Raw genomic sequence first — 21346 nt, 5'->3', positions numbered from 1 at the left:
CAAGAATCACTTCGTATTGCTATAAATTCAGTTCACAATTTCCTTTCGTCACCGTTCAGAATACCGAACGTTGACAGAACGTTCGATTCTGAACACGATCGTTATTCACATCACATACGAATACGACGATTCGTATAACATCACGGTCGAATATTATACCGTTTAAATTAAAATAATATCACTTAAGATGTTAGCACGGATCATAATTCGATCGATTCTGATCGATATTATCGTTTTATTAATTTCAGCCTCTTACAAATTCTTTGTTTAGTTTATCGAGACTTACTTGTAAGTCGCTTTGCTCTTTAAATTTATTTGTCAGATCTTTGTTCGTTCAGGGAGAGGTTCTCGGCTTCGTCCTTGATGTGCGACATGGAGGGCCGGTATCGGTCCTCAGAGCGCGGGTAGTCGTCGTAAGGACTAGTCTCGCTGGAGCGATTGCTCGACGATTCTTTGTTGGAATTCTGGTAATCTCCTGGGAACAATTGACAAGTAAGGTTACTTCTTATTCATGTTCATCGTTTAATTATTAAAACTTAAAAGTGCCGAATTCAAAGTTACTCCCGCCCCTAGCCAATGTGAAATTAGCCCATTATCGAAATTTTGTATAGTGTAGAGAAGTTTCGATAAATAATTTATAAATAAATAATATGACTCACAGACAAATTTATAATTAAATGATATTAATTTGATAATATTTTTTTTCATCATTTTTGTCATCCCTAAAAGTTTCCGAACTGGGCACTTGCTCCGTGCTCCTTGTGCTTTTATACACTAAACCTGTTTTTTTTATAAAATAAATAGGTGGTAGAACTAGGTGGTCACATGATGGTAAGTGATCACCCATCGGCTTCTTTGGCGCCGTAAGAAATATCAACAATTCTTTACAACAATGCGCCACCACACGTAGAAACTAAAATGTGATGACCCTTGTCCCGGCAGCTACACTGGCTCACCCATCCTTCAAATTATGACACAATAATATTATGTATTAGTGTTTAGTTGTTACTTGTTTTTAATGAGAGAGTGGTACGCAGACTTGCTTGTATAAAGTTTTGCATTTCCCAATAGTACCATTTTGGCGTTTTACCTATTTTCCTTTCCACTGACGATATTATAGAAATAACTAATTACCTTTGTTAGAATAATCAGAGGCCTGCATCTCATTCTTGAGAGCATACAAGTTTGGTTTGATATCCTGAGCCTCGTTGGCGCTTAGGTCCTCCGCTTTCACGTCGTGAGACGAACTGCTGTTGCCGTATCCGTTCATAATCGGTGGCCGACTGTGGATAGAGGAAATAAAACTATTGATTTTCTTTATTAAATAAAATGACATTAATTAAATGATTTACACATAAGGATTAAAGGAAGAAAAGTGATTGGCAACGTGACCTCACCCATGTGAAATCGTTTCGTAACAAACTATGTTACTAACATTTTTTTGTTAGGTTTTACGCTAAGCTTAGCTCCATGCTAAAGACTGCTAAATTGTAATCTGAGGCAGTTTTTTATGTAGCATTTTAAGTGAAATGAAGGTATTCAATTTTGATAATTCTCATGAGATTTTACAATCAAAAAAACAAGTTTAATTCCTCTTGATTACATTTATGTTGGTATCTAACCTGTAATCATCATGTGAAGACGGATACTCTTCGCTTTGCATCATATGGTCATCTCCGGACATGTACGACAGGTTGCAATCTTCCATCATGCCCTGAAATTGAGTTGAAAAAAATTTCGCTACATCAAAAAAAAAACACATATATTTTAAGTCAAGATTTTTAGTTTAATTGATTGGAATTATTGCCTCGACTGGTGACAGACTTGTTAATTTTTTGCCCAGAGTTTGAATCAATGAATTATAAATATAATCTAATTTGTATTTTTTTTGCTGTCTCTACTTTTAGTCTTCTCACGCCCACTAAGCCATCTTGTAAACTGGAGCATCACTTACTTATACTGATGCACGATGACAATGATTTAAATTAAAGTAAACGAACGAGATATAACATATATATTATGTATATAAAATATATTTCTGGCAATTAGAAAAAAGGTATGAAATAACCATTTCCATAAATGCCTATAGTGGATTAAGTTTAATTGGTCCTTGTAATCGTTGGCTTTTAAAATTATATCAAAAAGGAAAATACAAGATGTAGAGCATCTGGCGAAACCATATAACACTTTCCAGTGAATTTACGGGATATAACCAAATAATATTGCCTTCCTTGTAAGGATGAGAAGATCCGATGCATTAGCATTTTTTTTAGCATTAGCAGCCTGTAAATTTTCTACTGCTGGGCAAAAGGCCTCCTCTCCCTTTGAGGAGAAGGTTTGGAGCATATTCCACCACGCTGCTCCAATGCGGATTGGCGGAATAGACATGTGGCAGAATTTCGTTGAAATTCGACACATGCAGGTTTCCTCACGATGTTTTCCTTCACCTCCGAGCACGAGATGAATTATAAACACAAATTAAGCACATGAAAATTCAGTGGTGCTTGCGTGGGTTTGAACCCGAAATCATCGGTTAAGATGCACGCGTTCTAACCACTGGTCCATCTCGGCTCAGATCCGATGATCTAATATGTATTGTCAAAATAATATTAAATTAAACTCATTTTAATTAAAGCAGAACTAATAATGAGAACTGTCTTTAATATACAACATAAAAAATCAAATAATGACCAAAAGTTTTTGAAATTGTTTTTCGTTTTACGAAAGAACTAGAAAGATCGATTCGTAAAGCGAGATTAAGTTGAGCCAACCGATGTATAATACTCTGGCGTATGGTTACATAGAGACATACTCCCCATGAATGATGAGATAATCCCATAGACAATTACTACGTTTACTCACTGGTTGAGCATACCCATAACGATAAGTCATACTTTCTGGATTAATTTCTAAAGAACATATTATAAACTAAAATTGCAAATAATATTTACCTGAAGATTTCGCTTAAGAGCTTCATTGTAACTGTGAGGGCTCGTCATCATCGGTGGACTTTGAGCTCCCATGAACCTGTCGTAACATCAATTCATATAATAAACGCAAACCCGAAAAAATATGCAAACTAATTCACTTGAAAATTAAATATCAGATTTTATTTGTTCTAATTTTTTTTTTTATTAAAGTAAAAAAATAAAATGAAAATCATACCCCGGCCATCAGACCTTCTCGATACTTTTTTTTTTTAATTAAATTTTTTTATTTTTTGTTTCAGTGTCAAAATTGTGAAGTGTACAATTTGGAAGGTATGATACCAATTATTTGTACAAGTAATTTATGTTAGAGTCGAATAATGAGTGTGTATGTGTGTGTGTGAAAAGATAAAAGATAAAAAGATAATAAAGAATAAAATAGATAAAAAGGCAAGCATATAGAAAAATATATGATATAAAAAAACACTAAAACTAGCATGCGACGAAAATGCATAAGCGAAGCGAAGCCGAGACTTACCTTAACAAGGAAGCATGCGAGTCAACACGGGGAACAGAGTAGTATTACAAGACATAATCTTACTTGGGTATCCAACGACGATCTCCTTTACAATTTAAACGCAATATACATGCATAATGATTATATTTTAAATAAACATGACTATGAAGATATTTCGTCTTTGATTGTTTTCATTTCAAACGCGTAAATCAAAAATGGTATCAGTGATACAGCAACATATTATGATTAAAGCTAATCAATCGAATCTTTAAATTGTAATGTTAAAAATATATCGCAAATCAATTAATTTATAGCTTCGCAAACTAAATACGTGTGCTTATATATCTGTTAATTTAAAGAATCGTACTATTGATGATCTTATGACCGCGTTCAACGAAACACTCGACACTAGCAACCTCCCAAATGCGGTTTCGGAAAAATTAACCAGTTTAATCACAAGTGGAATTTAAATGAATAATAATGATGAGGATATATAAGCACACGCTGTATATATTATCTATATAAACATGTGGCTCTAGTTACAGACTAACATGACATTGTTTGTATCTAAGCTTATACAGTGACACCGTTCATTATGATCAGAAACACCGAATCTAAATAAAACAGAAAATCATCACTCGAAGTGATAATTTTAAGTTCGTTTCGAATATTTCACATACATGAAACTCTATTTGGACGCGATCGTCCAACGATTATCGCAAGAGTAAAGTCAGTCCAATCTACTTTTCGAAATTCCACATTCCAAGCGGTAAAGGACTGATTCGAAAGTATTATTTTGATTGATTTGTTTTGTGTTATTGCTATATATTTGTGATTCAGCATGATTTTTTTTTTTTAAGAAAAATTCAAATTATATTTCGAATCTCGGAGGTAATCGACTGTCGCATTCATCGCGGTCCTGTACCATGCTGAATAACGAATTGTCTATAAAGCTGGCTAATCTGATTCGTTGGACGGTCGCAACTTCTATGCGGCTGCGCCCTTACTGTGGGGGAGCGGCGTTGGGTCCCGGCGAGGGCTCATACTTCCTGGGCCGGCCGCGGCTCAGGTGCCGTCTCTTCACGAACTCCGCGTCATCCACCATCCAGAATGAGCCGAAGTCATCCTCGTAGCGCACGAAACATTTGTGCAGAGACAGGTTCGTCCGGATCGCGTTCTATAATTCATCTATCTTTAGCACATGTAAGGAAAATCGTATTATCCCCACCGTCAGAATCTTTACTTATGATAGTGATGTGCTTCAATCGTTCGATCGTTGTGATATTACCAACGGTGATGAGACGATTGCAGCACATTTAGATCGTCGTGGAGGTGTCGGTGATTAACATGCAGGGACGGCCCAAGAAGAGAGAACCCGGGATGGGAGCGATGGTGGGAGCGAGGTTAATAGGCAAGCCAGAAAAAATGTTATTTATCGTTGCGCTGAAATCCACGAACACACACATATAACGAACCCTAAATACAAAAATTACAATCACATATTGTAACGTCGTAAGCGATGCAATGTCATTATTAGAAACGGACGTTTCGTTTACAACGTTACTTACAAAGTTAAAATTAACTACACAAATAAATACAAATTCAAAAATCTGAAACGAGAAAAACGTTTATTTATACAATAAGAGTTAAATACATAACTAGATTAGATAGAAAATATTAAGAAGAGATTAATATGTTTAGTATATTTTGAGTCAGTGTCGAATGTTGGTAGTGGTCGAATTTCCATCGGGTATCGAGAACAATATCGATTCAAACGAACTTTCATTGACAGAAGTGAATTAATTTTAGAACAAATTACTAATTTATTAATCGTTCGTTATTTGTTTGGCGTATTTTTCGTTCTTTTTTACTGTTATATTTTATTATTAAAATATATATATATTTCTTTCTTTAAAAATGTATAAAATATTTTTTACATCTAATATCATCAGAGTGCAAAATTTACACATTTTAATTTGACTTTAAATCGTCTAGTGTTATTTGGGATATGTAATTTTCAAGTGTTGTGATAAGTTTAGTGTAAGTTTGTGTAAAATGAGATGATATTTGTTAGACCGTAAGTGTTACTTATGTTCTCAGTTGGTCGTTATGTGTTTGATTTATTTGAATAAATTTTAAAAGTTAATATTTCTTAGTGTTGTGTCTTTTAATAATCCAAACGAAATCGATTTTGTTAGCATTTGTTTTAGTGTTGTGTGATTAGTTTAGTGTATTATGTGTATAATGGAAATATGTAATGTGTATGAAATTATGTTGAAGTTGAATGTTTCAATTAAGAAACGTCTAAGCACTTCAGTGTGTATGATGGATTGTGTCGTTTAAAAGTTTGGAGTAAAGTTATAATTACAGATATTTTAGAAATGTAAACTGGAGTTGCAGTCAGTTATTGAGTTAGTGTAGTGAGTTATATAATATAAATTAATTTTGAGTGTATTAGAACCGTGAGTCGTCAGATTCTCGACATGTGTGGTACAGTATGATTGTATAACAGAGATTTTTGTATAAATGTGTCAAGCGAGTATGTATGTGTATAAATTGTTTATCAATATTTGTATTGTAATTTCGTATAGTGTTCTATGTGTCAGTAATTTATCGAACGATTTGTGTTGCAATGCAGTATTGTATGGTTTCATACCCATGAGATGTGTTGTTAGCTCATTTTTGTATATCGTGTATAATGTGTTCGATCATTTGTATTTTGTATAGTTTAATATGTATTGTAAAGTGTGTAATTATGTACACGTCTGTGGACGGAGTGTTTAGATGTGTAGTTTTTACTGTTAGAGTGTAATTTGTGAAAATTTATTTACCGTTTTGGTAAAATAAATTTATGAATAAAGTGTATTTTGAATAGTGTTGTCATCATGAAAATGTGTCCAAGTGGAATACCGTTGCGATAGTGTTTAGTATTCGTGTAAACGAATGAATATCAGTATTTAGTGATGTCCGGTATAGTGTACGTCCGTGCGTGTGTCAGTGCGCGGAGGTCTGCGGGGGCGGCGGGGGCGGCGGGGGCGGCGGGGGCGGCGGTACCCGTGCAGCGGCGGCGGCGCGTGCGCGGCGCGCTGCGGGCGGCGCTTGTAGAACTCGACCTCGTCCACGGTCCACACCGCGCCCTTCACGTTCTCGACGCGCATGAAGCACTTATGCAGCGACAGGTTGTGACGGACCGCGTTCTGTTCGTACTCATCTACTTGTTATGGGCTCGGTATTGCAGTGCGACGTGCGGGTCGCGACTTCGATTCCCGAGCGTGACAAATATCTGTATGATTCGGTGTCTCATACGTGTATTTGTCGCGATGTGTTTTACGTTCGCTTATCCTAGAGGCGGTCTGTTCTTCGGCGATGACGTTTCGACTATTTCGATATGGCGTTTCATTTCTCCCTTGATTTATTTTAGGTAATTTAATTGTTTTGAATGTTACAAAATTGTAACAAGTCCTATCCCTTAAATAGATAACTAAAACCGATCTATGCAATGTATGATTGTAAAATACTTTTTTTTTGTAATCGTAATTGCAATAAACTATAATATTCCGTTACCTTCCTACAGCATTTTTTTTTCTTTTTGCTATAGGTCAGATCAATTTGAATATCAATAATGCATTCTTCAAATAATCAAAGCTTACCTTTGAAGGTAGGCTGTATTAACTATCTTGGTGTTAAACTAACTACAATTTACCTTATAATTCTGCAGCGATGTACAATTAATTTTTTCAAAATGTATTAATACAGAAACGAGCATATATCAAAAGTACAATTTTTTGCCAATTATGTTTTCTTCTTAAATTGATATCTTACCTTCCAAGTGGCGGCGTTGCGTCTGAAGTAGCAGAATGTCGACTGGAACCAGTTGTAGATCTCGTTCAGAGTCAGCTGCTTGTCGGGAGATTCTATAATGGCCTGGAATTAAAAGGCAATATATATATTAGCAGTGTCAAGTTAATCAAAATAATATTCGTAATAATAGAATGAGCGTCGAATTAAATTGGCAAATCTACAAACAAATTGACACTTCATCGCAAACGAATCCAAACGTTACGAACCATAACAGGAGAAAAGCCAAATAAACAACATTTGACGTCGAGAGCTTGATTAATCTATGATATTCAATATGGATTTGCGAAAAAAAAGGCGTTTCGAACGTCGACCAAACTGTTATCGGAATTTTGGAAGTAAAATTAAAGTGGAAATAAGTGGTTAAGTGCAATTGTGATGAAACCAAACCATCTGTGGAAAAAGGATAAGTTTTGGCGGGTTTTTATAAAAACAATGGATTGGAGAAAAATAAAAATGGCGTGTGTTTTAACTGATCACAGAGATAATTATTATAATAATAAATAAATGAAATACTGGTTAAGTGTGACTTTTTGTTTGATTTTGCCCGTCTGGCTTGCACAAAACCTTACCACTAAATTAAAATGAAATTAAAATGAAATGAAATAAAAGGGTAGGTCCCACCCACTCATCAGATATTCTACCGCCAAACAGTAGTAGCCAGTATTGTGTTCCGGTTTGAAGAGCGAGCCAGTGTAACTACAGGCACAAGGGACGTAACATCTTAGTTCCCAAGGTTGATAGCGCATTGGCGATGTAAGGAATGCTTACAGCGCCATTGCCTATAGACGGTGGTGACCACTTACAATCAGGTGGCCCATTTGCTCGTCTGCCTGCCTATATCATAAAAAAGGTACCGACAATAACTTACCTGTCGAATTAAAGATGCGTATGTAAACGGCGGCCGAACGTCAGCTGTCTTGTAGAATTCGCGATTGCGTTGAATCTCTAAAAAGTTATATAACAATGATATATTCACTTCGCAGTAACATGCAAATTGCTTCATCATCGTATAAATTTGAATTCCCTTCAAAGAAGTAATCAAATCACATAATTAATGACTTAAATAATAAGAAAGAATGATATTAGGTCGTTAGCTTTATTGCCGAGTCACTTTTATAAAATTAATAATTGCAATTCCTGTCTGTTAATAATTGCAATTTTTTAAACCGTCAGTGCTATTCTGGAACTCAATGCGTTTATCATGAAATATTGGAAACCGACTCGTCGTAATTTGTTTGATGTGTATACTATGAATGTTAAAATTATTTACAGTTATGTCAAAGCTAAGTCGAAGTAAATTATTATTGATCCTGTAATCAACTTCTTTCTCATAATCTTTATTTACTTGTCGAAGTGTACGTCCTGAGTGACGACGTCAGAACTAGTCCGCGCGGCGCGCCGTCACTCAGGACGCACCCTTACGTATTAATATTTCCCTTATACATAAATATAATTTTTACCTTGTTGGACGTCTAATCCAGCTCTTTCGAGCATATAGGGTAGACCTTGAGAGAGAAGCACGTTTATTTGAATATTTGTCAATCATACTTACTAATATCATACATTTTGTCGCACGTTGACACAAATTCGACTAAATTAAATTCGGCAAATTTTTGGCTTTTTTAATTAAATAAGTACGAAAATACAAATTTTATTCAAACAGGCTTTTATGACCTTTTTATTCGTTTAAAAAAAACACAGACCATTTAAAATCACCACCGATTTAAAATGTAAATTCCGAGATGTATCGACATGAAACAGCATTTGTCTTATCAATTCAATTAAATAGGTACCATAAATGATACATATACTTTTAAACTAGTTAATACCGGTTTAATCCTGTTTGATCTTGTGTGATCCAGTCTATCTTTATGTCAAATTAGGTTACTTAGTCGAGTGACAACAATTGGCCATTAGTGATTAAATCAGCTGCTTCTTCGGCTATAACCCATCATCACCCTCCTGCTCTTTTACCAATTTACTCGGGGTCGGCGAAGCATGTCTTCTTCTTCCATACTTCCCTATCTGACGTCATCTCACAAGTAACTTTCTTTCCAGCCATATCGTCTTTCACACAATCCATCCATCTATTCAGATCTTTTCTATAACCCATATGGAAGTAAATAAAATAGTAACAGCTACCAAATCAGAGACACTTCTTGAAAAAAAAATGTTTTCTCCGATGCTAGTGCACTTTGAGTTGCCGGAGACGTTTACCATAATAATCGTTATATAAAAAAAAATATATGACAAAAGACCCCCCTCCCCCTATGCAACTACAGAACATAGAAGTCATAACAATTATGAGTACTATGTTATTATGTATAGTATTTTGCAAAGTTAGGTAAGTTTAGGTCCACGTTTCTCTGGATCATCACGACTCAATAGTGTTATATTTGACGCTAAGGCATTTTTAGCATTAGCAGCCTGTAAATTTCCCACTGCTGGGCTAAAGGCCTTCTCTCCTTTTGAGGAGAAGGTTTGGAGCATATTCCACCACGCTGCGGCGGCTGCTGGCGCTGGCGGAATACACATGTGGCAGAATTTCGTTGAAATTAGACACATGCAGGTTTCCTCACGATGTTTTCCTTCACCGCCGAGCACGAGATGAATTATAAACACAAATTAAGCACATGAAAATTCAGTGGTGCCTGCCTGGGTTTGAATCCGAAATCATCGGTTAAGATGCACGCGTTCTAACCAGCGAAAAGAACACGAAATGTTAACAGGTGAGCAAAATTAGAGAAAAACAAAAATAAATAATATTGTGACAAAACTTGCCTCCAGCTATAGCGACTCCGGATTTGTCGGACACGCGACGTCTGACCGGACCGGGAGAAGCGCCTTCGCTGGCTGGACCTGAAAGAAGGAAGCCTTCTTGAGCTAGCCCAAAACTGACGTTGCATTTCTGTTTTTTGGCTTTTTTTTTCTAGTCCGAAGCAAGACCAAGTTTTTTTAAAGCGTGTTAAAAATATTAATAATCTCATTTTTCACCTCATATTCGCTACAATAAAAATTCAATTGTTAACTTTAATGATATTGGAATCCTTCTTTATTTTATGATTAAGGATTGTTTGTTTGCAAATGGTTTTGGTTCAAAGTCTGTTATAGCTAGTTTATAGAATACCACTATTGTTTACTGGGATCTCGGGTTCGAATTCTTAATAGATCGGATTTGGGAAGTTGGCTGTTTTACACTTGTAAAGCCGTTGGTCCTGTAATGTCGCTCAGATTGCCGGAGCGATGGAACAGTGGACACATGCGTCCGTCTAATCTATACTAATATTATAAATGCGAAAGTAACTCTATGTTTGTCCGTCTGCTGCTCTTTTACGGTCAAACTTCTGGACCGAATTTGATGAAATTTGACTTGTTATGCCAAGCAAGGCCGCGCGCTCCATCTAGTGCGCCGCGCGAGGCGACGTGAGGCCTGACGCCTGTGCGCGCGGGCGCGGCACCCACCGTGCGGCAGCTTGGCGTGGTGCGAGTCCCGCGCGGCGTGCAGGTGGCGCATCATGGCGGCGAGGCGGTCGCGCTCGCGCCGCAGCTGCAGCTCGAGCTGCGCCACCACCTGCATCTGCACGCGCGCCTGCGCCGCCGAGCGGTCGTCCAGCGTGTGCGCGCCCTCCAGGTGCCTGCAAGCACGCCGACTCTTAGTGCACGCCCGCTCACCGAGTCCGAGTTTCGAGTGTCGTAGTGTATTTTGTATCGATCGTAGTGGAAATGGACATTTGGTGAATGTTAGACCTCGGCGGGATACATAGGTAACAGTTCGTAAAACATTTCAATTCATCCACGACATGTGGTCTTGCAAATTTAAGTGCCACTTTAATTTATAAATATGATGAGATTTACATGCTGAAGTTCGAAGTCACATAATAGAATAGAAAATATGTACTCACTTGAGGAAGGCCTGAAAGTCTTCAGCCAGAGCATCACAGCCAGGCCATTTACAGACACCACGCCCGAATAGCGGATGTTCCTCTATTTCACTACCCCAGAGCATTAATCCTGCAAAATTTCAGTGTCGTCAAATTTTGTTCAACCCACATTTAAATTACATCTAACAAAAATTAAAACTATTATACAAATCTATATATATATATATATATATTTTACAGATTTTTTTTTAAATAAATAAATATTGGACATCATATAGGTACATTACTCTGATCCCAGTATAAGTAGCTAAAGCACTTGTGTTATGGAAAATCAGAAGTAACGACGGGACCACAAACACCCAGATCCAAGACAACATAGAAAACTAATGAACTTTTTCTACATCGACTCGGCCAGGAATCAAACCCGGGACCTCGAAGTGGCGTATTCATGAAAACCGGTGTACTCACTGCTCGACCACGGAGGTCGTCATAATAAATAAATTCTAGATAAGCCCTACATATAATCGATAATATTTAAGCTTTAGGAAATGATAGCAACTTCTAAGCTTTAAACTTCAAAACTGTTAGTTCTGTATATTTAGAAGATTATTGTCGAAAAGATATTTCAGAAACTTTAACTCATGACCTAGATGAAGTATAAACAGTGGTTTCGTCTTGAAGTATTTCGGTAAAATCAAACCTGGAGGAGCATTAGGTGGAACAGAAAGAGGCGCGTGCATGAGATACTGCCGCTGCACCGCCTGTAGCTGCTGCACTAGCTGCTGCTGTTGAGCACCAAGTTGCTGTTGTAGAGAGCCTGTGTAAATATAGAGACATTTTAAGCTACTGTTTCAGAAGTAACTAACACTAACAGAGAATCCATATTCAGAAACGAAGCCACGATGTCAAAACGAATTAGTCGACTAGGGTATTTTTCTGTTCTATAGTTTGACGAAGTCTCTAACTTTTGGTTTGTGCATCACTTACCTGGAGAACTGTCCGGTGGCTGCAAATGCGATTGTGAGAGCAAATTCAGATTGATCTGGTCCTGCAGTCGAGACTGCTCTAGTTGCCGTTTCGCAGCTTCGGACGACATGTGCTGGAGATGATTAAACTGATTTCATAAAACGTCAAGCTAACTTAACGTTTATTTTTGTCATTTAAATGAACTCCTAACAGATTTCAGTCAAACGGCCATTTTTAAGCGAGTTCAGACCGGGGCGGATTTAGATGTCTGGAAAGATCTTGGGATATTAAGAGCCTTTTCAAATCGAATCAAAATATACTTTATCCAAGTAGACTTTTACAAGCACTTTTGAATCTTCATTTTACAAACTATATTAAGTGAAGCTATCACCGGTTCGGAATGTAGATTCTACCGATAAGAAACGGCAAGAAACTCAGAAGTTACTCTTTTTCACCATTTAAAATACAAAGGTACGTTAATTAAATGCCTCAAAAGGGTTATTAATTTTTAAACAATTTGAACATTTGTTTCACTATCCAATGACTCTTTAATTTGCCTGACCCGGGGTTTGCACCTAAAGCCTTGGGATTTACAACCTAATAAGCTAGACATGAGACCAACGAGGCTTTTAAATTGAAATACTGATTGTAATTGTATTAACAAACGGTCAATGCGAACAAAATTAAAATATATATAAAATAAAAACTTATATTGAAAAAACATTTAATCAAAAATATATAAATAATGAATATAAAGTTTATTAAAGTCATTGATATCAATAATACATTTTAAATAATATATGTATGAATTGAGGTGAAGATGTTCATCTTTCTCCTCTCAAATTAACTTATAAAAATGATTATTAGAAGTAGGCTCACTTCTAATAATCATTTCAAACATTTCTTATAACAACTCTTTCTATTTTCCAACCTGCTTCTGCATATGGTGCTGGTGAAACAGCCGTTGCTTCATCAACGCCTGCAGCTGCGAATGCTGGTCTAACAGCTGCATTGCAAGTAGATCTGGTGCCACTAGTGGGAGAGGAGAACGTGGAGGCGCGCTGCTGCTCCCAGCTGGGGAAACTGGAGCTGGACTGGACTGTGCCGAACCTCCAGCTGGGGAGGGTGGGGCTGATGCCTGTGAAAGCATGATATTGGAAGAATTCTATGTATTTATTAAAAATAAAACATTAAACAATTTTTTATTTGTAATATCATACGTCAACGTTTATAATAACATTTTGTAATTAAATGTAAGAATTATCAAGAATTAAGTTATTTATCAGATTCAATAAAAATGAAACATTTTTCACATAATTTGCTGTTGAAACACTTGGAATCATTAAAAGTATAACACCTAGCCTTATTGTCTCCACTAGTGGCAGGATTGCTGGTTCATTTTTTGCCAGAGTATCGGAACTGCGATTCAACGGGGAAATGCTGTTAACATTCCTGCCACCATTCCACGCGGTCATGATTTATATAATAATTCTTTTTATTTCATATTTGTATATACTTAAAGTTTCTATGTAAATAAATATAAAAGTATAAAAAGGAAAAATGGAATACTTTATCTATAAACTAACTTCTTTCTGGAACATTAAATTATACTAACTAATTTATTACAGTCCATTGTCCCAACTAACTCTCCAGAGTTAGTTGGTACTTTAATACATAAATATAGGATAGAAAAACGATTAGCAATATTTATTTACAAACATATACAAATGATTAAATATTAAATAAATAAATACTGGACAACATTACATACATTACTCTGATTCCAATATAAGTAGCTAAAGCATTTGTGTTATGAAAAATCAGAAGTACCGACGGTACCACAAACACAACTAACAAAATAATGAACTTTTTCTACATCGACTCGGCCGGGAATCGAACCCGGGACTTCGGAGTGGCGTACCCATGAAAACCGGTGTACACACAACTCGACCACGGAGGTCGTCTGAAATAATAATTTTCTGTTTTAGTGTTGATATTATTTGTAATCTTACACGTGCGAGTGAGAGCGGCTCATTGTTGGGTGGCGGGGAGCGTCGCGGCGGCGAGCTGCGCCTGCGACGCCGTCCGTCACCTCCCCACCTGCCGGTCTCCTCCCTACAAAACACAGGTACACTCAACTTCATGTCTCGACTGTATCTTGAGTACAGTTAAAATAAGTGTCATTTATTTTGGAGGCATAGCGATTATATCAGCGATGGCATATTCAAGATGGAGGTAACTAAGATATTAATATACATATATAGATGGATCCTCCTTTAAGGATTTGGTGTAATATGTAGATAAAACACAAGCTTCATATTGATTTGCAAATGATGTAATTTAAAATTCGCATGATCTTGTTTTTAATTTTATTATTTCTGCAATATTTACATTTAAGTTGAGACAAATGTTTGCTTATTTCATACAAAATAAAAATAGAAGAGAAAAATAATTATTTTTACATAAAATTTTGTGTATGAATATGTATTATTGTCGTTTATATGAAAATTCCAAAATAATATAATAAGAAAAAAATATTTGAAACTAGGTACTGGTTTAAATCTTTAAAATCTCTAAAATTTTAAATCTTAAGCTCCTATTGGTCTTACCTGTCTAAGCAGCGGTCCAGCTCGAATGAGTTGAGTGGCGGCGGTTTGGCTGTCCCACCCGTGCTTGAGTTCAGTACCGGCTCCGGACCCTGAGAACAAAAAAGCGAATAAAATTTAGCAGACATGCGACATAAACCTTTATTTCAAATGTAACGTATTCGAAAAACAACACTCGAATTAGATTTTTAAATTTTACAGACATCGAAATATTTGTCATTCCATTTTTGAAATTAAATACGTCACAAATAAACTAAGTTAGATACTATCTGACATACAATATATAACATATTATTAAATAAAAATTTAAGAGCATTTTTTTCTAAGGCATCTGTTTTACGAAGAATATCTAGATCTTGTTTCATAGAAGTTGAACATACTTAACTAGTAATCCCATAATCATCATCACTTTGAAAACGTACAAGACGTTCATATAAAAATTTTCTTAAACAATATTATTAACATAATAATATGCAGACTGGCAAATAGTCCACCAGATGGTAAATGGTCACCACGAACAGTGACACTGATAGGCATTTCAAATATCCTTTACATCATCAATGTTCCACCTCGGGGACTAAGATGTTATGTTCCTTGTGCCTGTAGCGAGTGGCTCTCATTCTTCAAACTGCACTTCATCACAACGATACTAAGTATTGCTATTTGGTGGTAGAATATGAGCAGGTGGTACCTACCCAGACAAGCTCACACAGTGCCTTATAAAATAATCAAGATCTATTAGAAACTATCCGCTTGTACTACGCTATTTCTTAGTACGTGTCTTTGTTTGATAAATAAATAAATATTAAATAAGGTATGTATATCACTGACAGCTACCTTAAGCTAGAGATTTTAGCTATTCCAGAATATTGAATTCGTATAAGTGACTATGAATCATGAATTTACAAAATTTATTGAACTTAAAGCTACTAGTTTTAAATGTACACTCCGCGGAAAGGAACCAAGTTGAAATTCCTAACGTTTATACTTAGTAGCGTAATATGCCTCGTGTAACGTAAAAAAAGAAGGTTATGTAATTATTATTATAATAATAATATTTGTAAGGTATTATTTTAAAATAAACATAATAAATTTAAGGTTAATAATATAAATCTGTAAATATAAAATAAATATTAGCTATTTATTATTTTATGATTCATTTAAATAATATTCTTTATATTTACAAACAAATCGATATCGTCCATTCGACATAATTTACATTATGATGTATGAGTATAATTTTATGACATTTAGCAAAATATAACAGTGTCCACGACGAGGGTTGCCAACGTATGACAAATAATTTTATTATTTTTTTAAATAAAACATCTTTTGCAACTCGATAGATGGACGAGAATCAAAAGGAAGACGCATCACGTTTCGGCATGGTTCTCTACATGAGAGAGATGAAAGATATACCGTAGAGGGAAACAGAACGAGAGCTATATATTCCTATGCCACGGAAATGGAGCAAAAGTTGCTGTAATAAGTTATGTTACGATGATGTTGATGACATTACCAATGTGGCATGCTTGAGAGACACTAGCCAACTGTGCACGACATATTATAATTCACAAGAGCTGAGATGCCCCATGACACATACATCTTAACCGATGAATTCGGGTTCAAACCCAGGCAAACACCACTAAATTTTCACGTGCTTAATTTGGGTTTATAATTCATCTCAAGCTCGGCGGTGAAGAGAAATATCGTGAGGAAACCTGCATGTGTCTAATTTCAACGAAATTGTGTCACATGTGCATCCACCAACATCCCACTCGCATTAGAGCAGCGTAGTGGAATATGCTCCTAACTTTCTCAAAGGGAGGGGAGGCCTTAGCCTAGCAGTGGGAAATTTACAGGCTGTTCATGTTGTGTGTACGTAAACACACGTGCACTCTTATTGTCTCATTCTCATAACATGACAAAACAGCAAATCTGACACGATCAGGGCGAGTTTAGATGTACTGATTCGGGAGCGCCAATGTCGATACTAATTAACTAGCCAATAGACCAAATCGGCCATCACTAAAAAATAACAAACTTTACTAGAAGGTCGCAAATAAAACTCGCAATAGAATTTTGTTCACCTCTTAAATATGTATAACTTAATTTTAAGATGTACTGTATATATTTATTTAAAAACAAAAGCAGATACATATTTTATCTTTTGATTTTTCCATGCAGAACAATCACAATATATAACAGATTTGTAAATAAAATCAATTAAATTGAAAAAGCTTCATTTGTACAACTCGATGGCATTAAAGAGGCGAAACTTGTTTAACATAAAAGTTATAGCTGATGTTACACTAAAAAAAAGCATTAAACTATTTTACGCAGTAACAAACTTCTTTGTATTGTTACGATCCAGTTTTAAAAGAATAGTTCATAGCCCTTAGGTTTCTTTTAAAATTCTGCCCTATGGGTATCCTACATTAGAGAAGCACGGTGAAATAATCACTAAACCTACTCTTTAAAAGGAGAGGAGGTTCTAGCCCAGTGCGACATTTAGTCTTTACAAACTTGGATTCTTTGTCGTACCTAACGTAACGTCGTACGTAACGTACTAAATGCTGTGGCCAACTCATCTTCTCATATATTTACAACTTGAAACCTTTCTTGTAGTTATCGTGACTACGAAGCATTGTATTAGTACCAGAAGAGTTCGTAATGATTTTTTCCATTGAGGTTCAGTTCCATAGGTACTGATTGTTATCAAAACATTTGTTAACAATGGTCGAGTTTAGGTAGAATAAATCTTTCCGAAGGGAGACTGAGTCACACATTTCTACTTAAGGCAGATGACCTTTTACATCTGAGAAAATTGAACATTTGTTACGCAGTGGTTTTGACTGTAGCTAGACTCTGAGTATTCTTACAGTAGCAATTGTAATATCTAGATTAAGCGAGTTTTACTGGTATAAGGGACTTATTGTCTTATATTCTGTAGTCTCATCAATTAGGTTCCTTGAAATAGTCTGATAAAGTAACTCTTGTCCATAAAAGTAATTATTATAAAAAGTAAACATCTATCTTTATGTTAGTGTAATATACGTTGAAAAATGAGAATATCTTCAATAGGTAAACGAAGAGTTAGATCCAAAGTTCACTAGACAGATGGCATATGAAATATTGCAGGAAAAGATTGCATGGTGCTGGCGAAAGAAGTATTTAATTGGTGGTAGGGCTTTATGCCCTAAACTCGCTCTCTTTTTCAATTACTTAGGTTAATGTATCTGTCACAGATTAGTTCAGAGAACGTCATCTAAGGGAATTAATTCTATATAATTCAAAAAGTCCGGAAAATAACACTAAATGAGCCCACTTTTATCGCAAGGAAGGGAGGCGCAGTTGCAATTTTCAATCTTATTTTTAAGTTTTGAAAAAAATATAAACTATGTTTTATTTATGTAGTATTTTTATCGGATAGTAGGGCTTTGTCTAACTGCAAATCTTTGTATTGAAGGATGAGAGGACCTGAGCAACGACAGGTCTAAGGGCCATAAGATATTAGTTCCCAAGGTTCGTGGAGCATTTGTGGTGAGAGGAATGTTTAATATTTCTTGCATAAATTAAGTCAATTGACAGTATAGAGAACTTACAACCAGGTGACATTTGCCATTCCACCTACATATGATAAAAAAAAAACCAGACATTAACCATGAAATAGTTGGAACAGGGTAAACATTATTGCTACAACTTAGCTTTGCATATTGTAGAACAGTTTGCAAAGTTCTGTTAAGAAATTATCCTGTGATTTTACTCAGGTTATAGAACTACGTCGGCGGTATAAGCTTATAAAAGTAATGTTTACACTCTCAACACAAATAAATGCTTACTTTAACTTAATCAAATCTTCCACATTTAGTTTTTTGTAAATTTTAAAGAAAAGAAAAATGCATATTAATAATAATCTCTTTTAGATAAATAACGTCTCATAATGCAAAATATTCTTTCTAATAAAGATAGATAGATTATACTTACCGCTGGTGTAATTGTTTTGATTTTTTTTTAAATATTTTTTATGTTCAAGTTTGGTATCTACCCAGAAGGGATTGTACGAAGCCCTACCACCAAGAAAAAGCTTAACCCATAAAAATCTGACAGATTCTTCTGTAACGTCAAATATCCGCCCAATACGAAATCCCACGTCAAGAAAATATCAATCCCAGTCGATGTATATATAATGGCAGCCCTATAATAAAGACCGACTTGAAAAAATAGTTAATATGTTATTGAAGTGGGTAGCGAGATATAAACATATTTGCACTATGAGCTCAGTGTTTTGACTTCTTGTGTAAACATTGACTAGCAAGTGTTCAATGTAAACTATTTTATGTGACCATTTTTAATAATAACGACGTGTATACGAGTATATGTTATGCGAGACGAGAATTATGAAAGTCGTATGTAATTTACAAAACTCAAACGGGGTTATTGACGTCATACGATACATAAGTATTTTCCTTTGTATAAGTTGTAACGAGAGGTATCAATTTATGTTTAGAGGCAATTACCCTTCTTTTTTTCTAACGCGTTTGAATTTACGCGGGTTTTAAAACATTCTAAGAAATCGGTTCACAACTTTGAATATTTATGTCTAGATAAACTATCAAAACGAAAAATAGTTGCCAAAAGTTGACCAGTAAGTACACACACACTAGTAAAGTTGTGTAACGTTTGGCAAGTGTCGTACATAGCTGTGCCGCACACCAAAATAATAAAATATTTCACTATTTAAGGTCCATAGTTCTATAGACACAAGAGCTGGCGCTTACGTAGCTCGAAAAGTGAGCCTAGCAATTCAGAGAGGTGAAGTTTAAATGTGACAGGACAATCGTTTTGATGGCGTGTTTTTTCTATAATTCGTACAGCTTGTCCGTACAGTTTTGTTTTTTTTACAGTGTAATGAATACAAGGTAAATGCTTAAACTAATATATGTATATATTGGACAACATCACATACATTACTCTGATCCTACTGTAAGTAGCTAAAGCACTTGTGTTATGGAAAATCAGACGCAACAACGGTACCACAAACACCCAGACCCAAGACAACATTTTCTATATCGACTCGGCCGGGAATCGATCCCGGGACAGTGGCGTACCTATGAAAACCGGTGAACACACTACTCGACCACGGAGGTTGTCAATATCTTTGTGTAGTTTTTTTTAACTCAACCGTGTTTGAAGCCAAGATCTCGTAATCTGTGATTGATTGTGATGTTTTATGAAGACCAAGAAGATGAAATAAAGATGATACAATTACAAAGATCAGTGATTATATCATTGCAGATAATAGCGTAGCACAGCCGGTTCACGTTCGCAGTTTGCATTATACAAAGAAAAGTACGAGTATGTGCCCTTTTTAAAATTTTCAGTACGATAGTTAGTCTCGTGTCAATAACATACATCTCCTTTACAATCATAGTAACACAATATCTTTTGCACAATCAAAAGACCTGATACAAAACCAAGCTAACCTAATTTTAAAATTAACAATGAGATTTATAGTTAGCCGAGGAAGATTTTTTATATAATCCTGTCCACTATATTCAAGAAAGGATTCGTTTAGCTTAGAGATAATAGATATTTCAATGAGGCGTAATCCAAAAGTGCTTAAGTTTCCAAGTCCCATAAATATAACACATAAAACATAAAACATACATAATCAGCCTGTAAATTTCCCACTGCTGGGCTAGGCCTCCTCTCCCGTTTGAGGAGAAGGTATGGAGCATATTCCACTACGCTGCTCCAATGCGGGTTGGTGGAATACACATGTGGCAGAATTTCGTTGAAATTAGACACATGCAGGTTTCCTCACGATGTTTTCCTTCACCGCCGAGCACGAGATGAATTATAAACACAAATTAAGCACATGAAAATTCAGTGGTGCCTGCCTGGGTTTGAACCCAAAATCATCGGTTAAGATGCACGCGTTCTAACCACTGGGCCATCTCGGCTTTTATTATTAATATAACACATAGGAACAATAAATATAACAGAGTGATTGTTAATCGAGAAGGGGTCCGAAAAACGGGACATCAGCTTTAGCCATCTCACCAATGATGGTATAGTCTTGGATCATCGAAATTGGGACATTGAAATATTTTTTGTCAGGGGAGGTCACCGTAACACTGCTTGCTCCGGGTGCTTGGTCTAGGTACTCAAGACTAGGCTGATCTAAACAGGTCAAAGTTCAATTCCATATAAGCAATGACTTAGGTCACAACGGAAGTAGCACTATTGAATATTTTTTTAATAGATTTGTTTTATATGTCAATTCCCCACTGCTGGTGGCCTTCACTCCGTTTGGAGATAAGGTTTGGAGCATACCTATTCCACCACGCTGCAATGCGGATTGGTGGATACGCATGTGGCAATATTTCTTTGAAATTAGACACATGCAGGTTTTCTCACGATGTTTTCCTTCACCGCCGAGCACGAGATGAATTATAAAAACAAATTAAGAACATGAAAATTCATTGTGGAGCTTGCCCCAGGCAAGTACCGCTGATTTGAACCCGCACCTCGACTATTAATTGGGCACCTGATAATAACTCACTGCCCATAGCTATTGGTTTT

At 35.9% G+C, this 21346-nt stretch overlaps 1 protein-coding gene across 3 annotated transcripts in view; it reads right to left on the bottom strand.

The window, feature by feature from the left end:
* Nucleotides 1-309: 309 nt before the first annotated feature.
* Nucleotides 310-21346, bottom strand: part of Foxp (Forkhead box P) — a 70619-nt gene continuing 49582 nt past the window's right edge. For 2 of the 3 annotated variants that reach the window (XM_064219083.1, XM_064219084.1), the window contains 15 exons: nt 14762-14850; nt 14165-14267; nt 13084-13290; nt 12174-12285; nt 11887-12003; nt 11208-11316; nt 10768-10940; nt 10087-10164; nt 8174-8250; nt 7267-7368; nt 4452-4621; nt 2952-3027; nt 1623-1714; nt 1135-1283; nt 310-475 (listed from right to left, as the gene is read on the bottom strand). In XM_064219083.1, coding sequence (XP_064075153.1) covers nt 312-475; nt 1135-1283; nt 1623-1714; nt 2952-3027; nt 4452-4621; nt 7267-7368; nt 8174-8250; nt 10087-10164; nt 10768-10940; nt 11208-11316; nt 11887-12003; nt 12174-12285; nt 13084-13290; nt 14165-14267; nt 14762-14850 — 1818 coding nt within the window. In that variant the 3' untranslated portion in view covers nt 310-311. Of the gene's footprint in view, nt 476-1134; nt 1284-1622; nt 1715-2951; nt 3028-4451; nt 4622-6498; nt 6642-7266; nt 7369-8173; nt 8251-10086; nt 10165-10767; nt 10941-11207; nt 11317-11886; nt 12004-12173; nt 12286-13083; nt 13291-14164; nt 14268-14761; nt 14851-21346 lie in introns of all 3 variants that reach the window. The other variant, XM_026637113.2, reaches the window with a different exon arrangement.

The sequence above is a fragment of the Vanessa tameamea genome, chromosome 26 (assembly GCF_037043105.1).
Source record: "Vanessa tameamea isolate UH-Manoa-2023 chromosome 26, ilVanTame1 primary haplotype, whole genome shotgun sequence".
In the NCBI taxonomy this organism is placed as follows: domain Eukaryota; kingdom Metazoa; phylum Arthropoda; class Insecta; order Lepidoptera; family Nymphalidae; genus Vanessa; species Vanessa tameamea.
This window is presented reverse-complemented; position numbering and strand designations above follow the sequence as displayed.